The sequence below is a fragment of the Mytilus trossulus genome, chromosome 5 (assembly GCF_036588685.1).
Source record: "Mytilus trossulus isolate FHL-02 chromosome 5, PNRI_Mtr1.1.1.hap1, whole genome shotgun sequence".
NCBI classification, from domain to species: domain Eukaryota; kingdom Metazoa; phylum Mollusca; class Bivalvia; order Mytilida; family Mytilidae; genus Mytilus; species Mytilus trossulus.
In genome coordinates, this window is record NC_086377.1 from 39,541,760 (window position 1) to 39,554,038 (window position 12,279).

A 12,279-nucleotide genomic window follows, 5' to 3' on the forward strand; every position below is an offset into this window, starting at 1 on the left:
GGTGACTTCTAGAAGAATTAAATTCAACAATTGAGTAGTGAGGAATCTCAAGTAGAGTAACTCGTGGAGTATTCTTTTTCCGGGATACCTTTATTGCTAGGGTTAGATCTTCAAATTTAGCTTAGCTTTGACTATCTACATTTTTCATACATACTGAAAAATAATTTATTTTATAAACCAAGGATTTGTATAAACCAATCGAGAAACCAATTAAACTTATTCAATTTCTTCTTCTTTCATATAAGGAACCTGATTCAAAGCTGAATGTTATTGGTTCCGCATTTAAACAATTTAAGAATTGGAATGATTTTAATTTGTTATGTCTCAATCTGGAATTTTTTTTGGGCAAATTTCAAAATCAGCTTTTACTTTCAGAGTTGTATTAATATTGTTGATCGCACTGCAATCTTTCTGTACTTGTCTAGACCGGAAGTTGTCAGAATCCATCGAGTACCTATTTCCTGTTAAGACAATGTGAAGTTTTTGAACTAATATTTTGCAAACTTTTGCATGTCAAAGTACATTATGATACCTTATAAACAATGGCAGAATGTCCTGATGAACCACAGGAATCGCCGAGATCAATAAAGACCGGAAGTAGCTCTGGAAGTAATTCCAGCAGCACTGGAGAAGAGGAACGGCTGCTGAGGCTGTTCAACAGTTGTGATGCGGATGGGGATGGCTATCTCGATGGGTGAGGATCACAAGGGTTTCATGCCTAGTCTATACTTGGCAGAATAAAAGTATTAGAAAGGGCATATTCTATCGAATTGACCAATTCTGTTACTGATTTCATTGACTTCAACTGTTCAATACTCACAATTGATTGATAAAATCATGGACATGGACATAAAAAAATAACTTTTATATTTCTTACATGTCATAGTGATACTAGCATAAAATACCAAGGTCCAATCAACCAAAACCCAATGACTTCATGGCTGACACATTTAAAAAAATTGACTTTCACGTGTCACGCTTACACAAAATCGTCAATCCCATGTCAGGCTTTGACCCCAATGAGACCCACTCTGTATGTGTGTGTCTAACATACATAAATGTATGATGTATAATGTTATTTCATAATCTGCCATCTCATAACACTGGACTGGTTTGTGTAAATAGGCTTACAAGTGTAAAAAATGTTCTCGCTTTTTATTTACTCACATGTACTCATAGGTGTCAAATGTATAAAGAATTGTTTATATCAGGGTGATTCTTGGATAAAATTTCCCCCCAAAAAAGGATTGTTTTTGATATTTCACAGTTGTCATTCTTTTCTACTAGTAGTAGTAATACTTATAGATTATCGTTGATCATCTCACCAAAATTGATTTTATCGCTTGAGCAGGAGACGGCGAAAGAGGGAAAGGCAATCAAGTTGAGATGACAAATGATAATCTGTTTACATGTATCTCTATTTTACCTATGATGACGCTGTCAATTTCATGTCAATTTTGTTAGCAACGCCACATGCCTTCTAAGTTTCTAGCGATAATTTTTCCATCTCAAGCGAGTAGCATGATATGAAAATTATCATAAAAAAAGATCTAATGAAAAATGCACAAAATAGCGATAATAGTTTTTAATCAAGGTGTACAGGTCCTGTATAAAAAACAACTCTTGCAGCAGACTTGACCAAATCTAATTAAACATCACAATGATCATACGATCTGATAAAGACATCTATAAATAAGAAAAGCATCTTCATCTTTAATCGATCATTTTTCTACTTAGTCAAGACGTTCATGATGGTTTTTTTATTTGAAGTCTCTAATTATAAAAAATAAAGGTCATGATCATTTCGAATCACACATGTTCCCTGTTTGTCCCCTGATGTCACTTTCAATGTTGAAATTATTTTCTTTTTTAATAACTTAACAAGCTTAGCACATATGTTACCCATATCATGCTAAGGGCCAAGCTAAGGTTACATTAAAACAATTCAAATGAGAACACATTGGACAGAGCTGCTATTATCAGGATTATCAAAATATATTTCAACATTGACTATTCTGCTTTTATAAATGTTTGACATGTTTCATGTGTTTGAAGAACAAAAAAATCATACATACATGTTTTTTAAAATTTTCATTTGAATTATAGCTTTAATATGGCTGATGTCTCTTTTAAAATACTGGATCATGTGCATGATTGTTTGACTTGGCCTGGGTATGACTCTACTTTTCTCTAATTTTTGGGCTATTTTTAAAAGGTCAAGTGAGCTTTTCTCATCACTTGGCGTTCGTCGTCCTTTAACTTTTACAAAAATCTTCTCCTCTGAAACTCCTGGGCCAAATTTAACCAAACTTGGCCACAATCATCATTGGGTATCTAGTTTAAATAATATGTGTCGTGACCTATCCTTCCACCCAAGATGGCTGCCATGGCTAAAAATAGAACAGCGGGTAAAATGTAGATTTTGGCTTAAAATTAAATATGACATGGGGTTAATTGTCTTTTAGGTCAAGATCTATCAGCCCTGAAATTTTCAGACATATTGGACAACACATTGTTGGGTTGCTGCCCCAAAATAAGTAATTTGAGAGAAATTTTGCAGATTTTGGTTTTTATCTTGAATATTATTATAGAAAGAGATAAACTGTAAACAGCAATAATGTTCAGCAAAGTAAGATCTACAAATAAGTCAACATGACCAAAATTGTCAATTGACCCCTTAAAGAGTTATTGCCCTTTATAGTCAATTTTTGTAATTATTTATACGACCGCAAAATTTGAAATTTTTTTCGTAGTATATTGCTATCACGTTGGCTTCGTCGTCGTCGTCGGCAGCGTAGTCGTCGTCGTCGTCCGAATACTTTTAGTTTTCGCACTCTAACTTTAGTAAAAGTGAATAGAAATCTATGAAATTTTAACACAAGGTTTATGACCACAAAAAAGGAAGGTCAATGGTATCGATTTTGGGAGTTCTGGTCCCAACATTTTAAGAATTAGGGGCCAAAAAGGGCCCAAATAAGCATTTTCTTGGTTTTCGCACTATAACTTTAGTTTAAGTTAATAGAAATCTATGAAATTTTGACACAAGGTTTATGACCACAAAAGAAAGGTTTGGATTGATTTTGGGAGTTTAGGTCCCAACAGTTTAGGAATTAGGGGCCAAAAAGTGACCCAAATAAGCATTTTTCTTGGGGTTTTCGCACCATAACGTTAGTATAAGTAGAAAGAAATCTATGAAATTTAAACACAGGGTTTATGACCATAAAAGGAAGGTTGGTATTGATTTTGGGAGTTTTGGTCCCAACAGTTTAGGAATAAGGGGCCCAAAGGGTCCAAAATTAAACTTTGTTTGATTTCATCAAAATTGAATAATTGGGGTTCTTTGATATGCCGAATCTAACTGTGTATGTATATTCTTAACTTTTGGTCCCGTTTTCAAATTGGTCTACATTAAGGTCCAAAGGGTCCAAAATTAAACTTAGTTTGATTTTGACAAAAAATGAATCGGTTGGGTTCTTTGATATGCTGAATCTAAAAATGTACTTAGATTCTTGATTATTGGCCCAGTTTTCAAGTTGGTCCAAATCGGGGTCCTTAATTAAACTTTGTTTAATTTCATCAAAAATTGAATAAATGGGGTTCTTTGATATGCCAAATCTAGCTGTGTATGTAGATTCTTCATTTTTGGTCCTGTTTTCATATTGGTCTACATTAAAGTCCAAAGGGTCCAAAATTAAACTTAGTTTGAATTTAACAAAAATTGAAATCTTGGGGTTCTTTGATATGCTGAATCCAAACATGTACTTAGATTTTTGATTATGGGCCCAGTTTTCGAGTTGGTCCAAATCAGGATCTAAAATTATTATATTAAGTATTGTGCAATAGCAAGTCTTTTCAATTGCACAGTATTGCGCAATGGCAAGAAATATCTAATTGCACAATATTGTGAAATAGCAATTTTTTTTTTTTAAATTAGAGTTATCTTTCTTTGTCCAGAATAGTAAGCAAGAAATATCTAATTGCACAATATTGTGCAATAGCAAGAATTGTTTTTAATTGGAGTTATCTTTCTTTGTCCAGAATCAACTTAAATCTTTGTTATATATAATATACAATGTATATTCACTTTTTACTACCAACTGATAAATAAAAATAATCTTTACCATTCAGTGATAACAAGCAGTTTTTTTACATCTTAATATTTTATGATGTATTTAAATGAGTAGTTATTGTTGCAAACTCCATTAGAAATTTTAATTGAGATTAGTTTTGGAATAAGGGAAAGGGGGATGTGAATAAAAAAATTGGGTTCAATTTTTCTCATTTGAAATTTCATAAATAAAAAGAAAATTTCTTCAAACATTTTTTTGAGAGGATTAATATTCAACAGCATAGTGAATTGCTCTAAGAGAAAACAAAAATTTTAAGTCCATTAGAACACATTCATTCTGTGTCAGAAACCTATGCTTTGTCAACTATTTAATCACAATCCAAATTTAGAGCTGAATCCAGCTTAAATGTTGTGTCCATATATACTTGCCCCAACCGTTCAGGGTTCAACCTCTGCGGTCGTATAAAGCTACGCCCTGCTGAGCATCTGGTTGTAAATTGTTTGAGTTTTTTTAGAAAAATATTTTGCAATGTAATTACTGGGCCAAGTTCATTATAGATGGAGATAATTGTAGCAACAAGAATGATCAGTAAAGAAAGATCTACGAACACATCACTATCACCAAAACACAATTATGTCATGAATTTGTCTGTGTCCATTGTTTAATATGCACATTATCATACATGTAGACCAAGGTGAGCAACACAGGCTCTTGAGAGCCTCTAGTTACATTTCCTGACCTTTGTGAGAAAAATATTTCTCCTCAATAGTGATCAATCTGTTCTCGTAATACACTTAATGCAGTTGTGGAATCTATATTACTTTAGGTAAATGTAAGCACCCTCCACAAACCAATGAGATGGTCTCTCTTCATTTGACTCGGTTGAGTCACTAAGACTGTTGTATTTATTAGTATATTTACATACTTCTCATATATGTCATTAGAAATTTCTATCTTATCATTTTTATACTTGTTTAGTGATAAATACAAAATGTATGAATTTAATTTCAGAAATGACTTCATATTTATGTGCCAGCAGTTGAACATGGAAGAATCAACCCATGAAATCATGCACCAGTTAGGCATGAATACCAACAGTCGACTCACCTTTCAAGACTTTATACATTTCAGAACACAGGTAAATTCTTGTTCAATAAAGTTTGTTTATTTTAATGAAATCTCTAAATATTTTTGTCTGAATTTCATGCAGTAAACATTATCTTTTACGTACATATACCATGTACAATGTATACTTGTTTTCCTTTTTTGTGGTGCTGATGACTGAATATTCAGCATTCATAATACATTTTGTACATGTACAAACTCTGAAACTTTAATTTTACATTAACAAAAAATACTGCCTAAGAAGAATTGAATAGCATCATAGTTTTTATACGACCGCAAATTTTGAAAAAATTTTCGTCGTATATTGCTATCACGTTGGCGTCGTCGTCGTCGTCGTCGTCGTCGTCGTCGTCGTCGTCGTCCGAATACTTTTAGTTTTCGCACTCTAACTTTAGTAAAAGTGAATAGAAATCTATGAAATTTTAACACAAGGTTTATGACCATAAAAGGAAGGCTGGTATTGATTGTGGGAGTTTTGGTCCCAATATTTTAGGAATTAAGGGCCAAAAAGGGCCCAAATAAGCATTTTCTTGGTTTTCGCACTATAACTTTAGTTTAAGTTAATAGAAATCTATGAAATTTTGACACAAGGTTTATGACCACAAAAGAAAGGTTGGGATTGATTTTGGGAGTTTTGGTTTCAACAGTTTAGGAATAAGGGGCCAAAAAAGGGTCCAAATAAGCATTATTCTTGGTTTTCGCACAATACATGTAACTTTAGTTAAAGTGAATAGAAATCAATGAAATTTAAACACAATGTTTATGACCACAAAAGGAAGGTTGGTATTGATTTTGGGAGTTTCGGTCCCAACAGTTTAGGAATTAGGGGCCAAAAAGGGACCCAAATAAGCATTTTTCTTGGTTTTCGCACCATAGCGTTAGTATAAGTAAATAGAAATCTATGAAATTTAAACACAAGGTTTATGACTATAAAAGAAAGGTTGGTATTGATTTTGGGAGTTTTGGTCCCAACAGTTAAGGAAAAAGGGGCCCAAAGGGTCCAAAATTAAACTTTGTTTTGATTTCATCAAAATTGAATAATTGGGGTTCTTTAATATGCCGATTCTAACTGTGTATGTAGATTCTTAATTTTTGGTCCCGTTTTCAAATTGGTCTACATTAAGGTCCAAAGGGTCCAAAATTAAACTTAGTTTGATTTTAACAAAAATTGAAACCTTGGGGTTCTTTGATATGCTGAATCTAAAAATGTACTTAGATTTTTGATTATTGGCCTAGTTTTCAAGTTGGCCCAAATCGAGGTCCAAAATTAAACATTGTTTGATTTCATCAAAAATTGAATAATTGAGGTTCTTTGATATGCCAAATCTAACTGTGTATGTAGATTCTTAACTTTTGGTCCAGTTTTAAAATTGGTCTAAATTAAAGTGCAAAGGGTCCAAAATTAAACTAAGTTTGATTTTAACAAAAATCAAATTCTTGGGCCTCTTTGATATGCTGAATCTAAACATGTACTTAGATTTTTGATTATGGGCCCAGTTTTCAAGTTGGTCCAAATCAGGATCTAAAATTATTATATTAAGTATTGTGCAATAGCAAGTCTTTTCAATTGCACAGTATTGTGCAATGGCAAGAAATATCTAATTTCACAATATTGTGAAATAGCAAATTTTTTTTTAATTAAGAGTTATCTTTCTTTGTCCAGTAAAGTAAGCAAGAAATATCTGCAAGAATTTTTTTTAATTGGAGTTATCTTTCTTTGTCCAGAATCAACTTAAATCTTTGTTATATACAATATACAATGTATATTCACTTTTTACTACCAACTGATAAATTTAAATTATCTTTACCATTCAGTGATAACAAGCAGTTTTTTTACATCTTAATATTTTATGATGTATTTAAATGAGTAGTAATTGTTGCAAACTCCATTAGAATATTTTAATTGAAATTAGTTTTGGAATAAGGGAAAGGGGGATGTGATTAAAAAATTGGGTTCAATTTTTCTCATTTGAAATTTCATAAATAAAAAGAAAATTTCTTCAAACATTTTTTTGAGAGGATTAATATTCAACAGCATAGTGAATTGCTCTAAGAGAAAACAAAAATTTTAAGTTCATTTGAATACATTCATTCTGTGTCAGAAACCTATGCTGTGTCAACTATTTAATCACAATCCAAATTTAGAGCGGAATCCAGCTTGAATGTTGTGTCCATACTTGCCCCAACTGTTCAGGGTTCAACCTCTGCGGTCGTATAAAGCTACGCCCTGCGGAGCATCTGGTTGGAAAATGATGCAGTCATTGTTCCATTACTGCCGACCTGAACTTCATTACATTTCTCTGCCTACCGCGCTTGGTTTCGTATTTACTATTTTCCATACAAACTGGAATCTGCTTGTGTTATCATTATGCATGATCATTGTGTAGTTATCAGCCAGGAACCAGTTTACACTAGGTTCATATTTACTAACTGGTTTCTGCTTGTATTCCACTACACTCGAACAAAGTGTTGTAGTTTGACTGGAACCAGTTTAGAATTTGTAAACTACAAAACGTAATCGATTATTGTTCATTCCGTTTTGGTGTTTCATACCGACTTAAATGGTTTGAATAAGCTTAAGACCCTTCAAACATTAATGTGATAGGTATATTAAAGACGGTTTTACAAAAGGATAGAACTGTTTTACTTTCAAAGTCATACTATAGTGATATCTGTCATGTACGGATTTCCACTCTCACCGGTTAATTTCTTCTTTTACACGTGCTTTTGAAACTTCCTGTTTAAACATCGCAATTTTCAAAATTGTTATTTGAGTGAATTAAACTTATTTTTACAATCATGAAGCGTTCCAGAATCATTTTCAACAGTTCCTTCTTCTCTTTGATGATGGAAAATAGGTTTTCTCAAGAAAATACCGCAAACAATCACAGAGGAATTGAAAAGTTCAAGTCAAGTCGGCACCTGGTTAAATTGGCATATAGTCAAATCGGCACCTATTTGACGTCAATTCGGCATCCAATAATATTTGTTATAATATTTTCTATTCAATTAATTAATAACTGTTACCAAGTACACAGTGAATATGTTGTTGTGTATTTAGGTAAACAAGGAAACCAAAGTGAATATGGACCATAATTTGCTATTGGGCTCCGTTTCCTATAACTATAGAAAAGTGATAAAATGTAAATTACTGTAAGAAAAGTTGTAACTACATCTAAAGATGCCATTATTTTTATCAACATACAAGTGTATGCTACTCTTCCCTAGAAAAAAAATTGAAATATACGAATTTCAAAGATTTTACAACCGTATTTTTGTGTCGTTTCTCGCATTACTTTTTGCTTCCGAAGAGCATAACGCTGACTGATTTATAGATAATCGTCACCGGCAAATTCATATTTTGCTTTCAAATAACAAAGAACATCGACCAATAAGAAGAGTGAGAAGAAAATGCAGAGAACTATAAGTATTTATGTAGCAGATGTAAGAACAGTGGCGTGACTTTTGTGTCCGATTTCGTAACGCAAATTTTAGATGATGTTATCTGCTTTGTTGTAATAGAATTCTTAAAAACAATATGCAAATATGAACTCTCGCGAGATGTTCAAACAGGTAAATCAGAGATGATTTACATTCTTGTTTTGATCTTCGTAATAATTAAGTAAGAAAATGACGTTATCGTTATGCATTACATTTCACACGAAACAGAAGTCCAGTTATTTATTAAAATTGTTTTTGTCCTTAAGTTCTAATCATTTCCGGTCATACGTGAAACATGTGACTAACATGTGATCACGCCATTACGGCCGGATGTACGAAATACTAGGTCTAAACATTGTTTTTGTTTCCAACGGGATGTTAGCAAACATAATCTGTAGACGTGTTTCGTCTTGTTTAAAAGAGGAAAATACAATTTTCAAAGAGATTGCGCCGGGGGTCTATTATTTTTCCTATGTGCATAATATGTTACATACGATCTTGTGTGAAAATAAATGCCCAATGACTTGACAAAATCGATTTCAGATTTGACCGACGTTTAAACACACTACGTTTCCATTTTTCCGAATAACGACGTAAAGGGTCCTTGGAAAATTCAATCGAAATTACGTCTCTTATCATGGTGCCGATGTACGTGGATTGATTTTGCTTCAGCAGTAAATACTACTGGATATTTTAGGTGAATAAAGATAATTAAATGAAAAATGCATGTTAATATACCGTTACACTTGGAATGTACAAAGTTGGTAACTTTGTCACAATTTATAATTATTTTTTTCTATTCATGTTCTGCAAACACTTTTCAGAAACGCAATAAACTTGTCAAAGGAAAAGTAAACTTTTACCAGGCATGACTTGAAAGGAAGTACTTTATTGATTTTAGCCCACTAAAGTAGGTTAAAATGTGGAAACCATGTAGATTGTGTACAGGTCACAAATATCACATGGTGCCTATTTTAAAGATTTTAATTCAAAGTTTTTTTCTTTACTGGATTTAAAGAATTTTACATTGCCAATGATTTGGAATAAATTTTGTATAACTGGAATTTCAAAACCAAATATAAATATAAAACATCAAGATACAACGATTATGGTATCCTGTATCAATGAAGAAAATATGGTAAATTCTGAATAAATTGTACTAATTGTTTTCAAAATAAGCACATATTTAGGAGTTTTATAATACTGTTACATTTAAGATGGATTTTAAGAAAAAGTATACTGTTTAGATTATTTTAAGCAGATTTTGCAATAAAATAAAAGTAAAAAAATGCTTTCGGTTTCTTATGGTTTCCTGTCACTTTTAAAAAAAACTTTAATATAACATTGAAAATAGATTTTAAATATTAACATGAAGCAAGAAACACTAGTAATGGTGTTTATTTATGCCTTTTGAATTATATTGTGCAAAATAAAAAAAATAAAGATTGGTTTCCTGTTTGGTTTCCTGTCGTGAAACGGTGAATCAAAATGTATTATTTTTTTCTCGAAAAACTCAATTGTTCCATTCATACTATTCTAACACCAACACAACCCACAAAATAAAAGTTAAAATTTTAGAACTTATATAAAAAAGGATACAAAAAGAAACCAAAGGCCGAATACCAAATTATGGTCCATATGTTGATGTGTATAAAGGTAAACAACGAAGCCCTTACCCAACTGTTGTTTTAACAATTAGACAATTATTAAAATAAAATGAAAAACTATGAGTCCCTTTCAATAAATCAAACTTTCATGCCAAATAATTAGCAAATTTAAGGTGTTTTTGTCGAGCCTGCAACTTTTGTTGCAGAAAGCTCGACATAGGGATAGTGATCTGGTGGCGGCGGCGGCAGCTACGGCGGCGGCGGTGTTAGCTCACTTCTTTAAAGCTTTATATTTAAGAAGGTAGAAGACCTGGATGCTTCATACTTTGTATATAGAGGCCCCATGTTACGAAGTTTCCGTCAGTCACATGTCCAATGTTAAATTCTCTCTTATTATAAGTAATAGGATAACTATATTTGGTATGTGCGTACCTTGCAAGGTCCTCATGCCCGTCAGACAGTTTTCACTTGACCTCGACCTCATTTCATGGATCAGTAAACAAGGTTAAGATTTGGTGGTCAAGTCCATATCTGAGATACTATAAGCAGTAGGTCTTGTATATTCGGTGTATGGAAGGGCTGTAAGGTGTACATGTCCAACTGGCAGGTGTCATCTGACCTTGACCTCATTTTCATGGTTCAGTGGTTATAGTTAGATTTTTGTGTTTTGGTCTATTTTTCTCATACTTTATGCAATAGGTCTGCTATAATTGTTGTATGGAATGATTGGAAGGTGTGCATGACTAGCGGGCAGATGTCATCTGACCTTGACCTCATTTTCATGGTTCAGTGGTCAAAGTAAAGTTTTTCAGATTTGGTGTTTCTCTCTAATACTATATGCCATAAATCAACTAGATTTGGTGTATGGAAATATTTTATGATCTATATGTCAGTAGCGCAGGTTTTATTTGACCTTGACCTCATTTTCAAGGTTCATTGCTCAGTGTTGACTTTTTGTGTTTTGGTTTGTTTTTCTTAAGATAAGCAATAGGTCAACTGTATTTGTTGTATGGAAAAACTGTTAGCTGTTCATGTCTGCCTGCCATGGTTCATCTGACCTTGACCTCATTTTCATGGTTCATTGGTATATGTTTAGTTATCTTGGTTTATGTTAAGTTTATGTGACAGTTTTAATGAGGCTTTATATTTAGGACTATCAACATAATATCAATGTATAATAAAGAAGGCGAGACATTTCAGTGTGTGCACTCTTGTTTTCAGTAAAGTTTAAACAGCTTTAAACCAACAATCCTGTAAAATGCTCAACTGGTTAAAATAATGCATAAAAATATCCATTAACCATGTATTAGTCCAAATAATTATGACGTCTGGCAAGGATATTTTATTTTTTTCTAGGACGCCTTCCTACAACGTTCGTAGGAAGGCGTCCCAGAAAATAATTAACATAGCCTTGTGGTCATAGGAAGGTGTCCCAGAATAAAATTAAAAAAGCCTTGCCAGACGTAATAATTATTTGGACTACTCATATATATATCATTAAAAATACACCAAAAAAGTCATTTAGTTGAGAAAAATAAATATATACAAAATGTACATGAACACCCAAAAATGTGAAAGTTTAACTCTTTTTGCTTAAATACTGAAAAAAATTCTGGCAACCCCTTTCTTATTTTTACTCTTTTTGCTTAAAATACTGTTAAAAATATATATTTAACATGGGTGACGAATTGACTATATCAGGTGTCGATTTAACCAGGTGCTGATTTTTCCAGGTGCCAATTGCAATTTAAACAGGTGCCGGTTTGACTAGAATTCTTTGACAAATGTTTGAAATTACCTGAGTTTCATTAGACCTTTGATAACAGTAACAAAAAGAATATTTACTTAATATTTTGTGGGAGAAGGGGGTTCAGACTGTGGTATCAGGTCTGTTCGCGCCCAATACACTTTCGCACCCAAGATCTGTTCGCACTCTTCTCATTTGCGCCCAATTTTAATTCAAATTCAAGTTGAATAATTGGAAAATCATGATTGTTGTTTTAAATTGCTTTGATGTAAATACTGAATGTATTTAT

At 32.6% G+C, this 12,279-nt stretch overlaps 1 protein-coding gene across 1 annotated transcript in view; it reads left to right on the forward strand.

The window, feature by feature from the left end:
* Nucleotides 1-426: 426 nt before the first annotated feature.
* LOC134718833 (colorectal mutant cancer protein-like) overlaps nucleotides 427-12,279 on the forward strand; it is a 62,412-nt gene continuing 50,559 nt past the window's right edge. Inside the window, exons 1-2 of the mRNA XM_063581620.1 lie at nucleotides 427-694; nucleotides 5,082-5,208. Coding sequence (XP_063437690.1) covers nucleotides 543-694; nucleotides 5,082-5,208 — 279 coding nt within the window. The 5' untranslated portion in view covers nucleotides 427-542. The remainder of the gene's footprint in view (nucleotides 695-5,081; nucleotides 5,209-12,279) is intronic.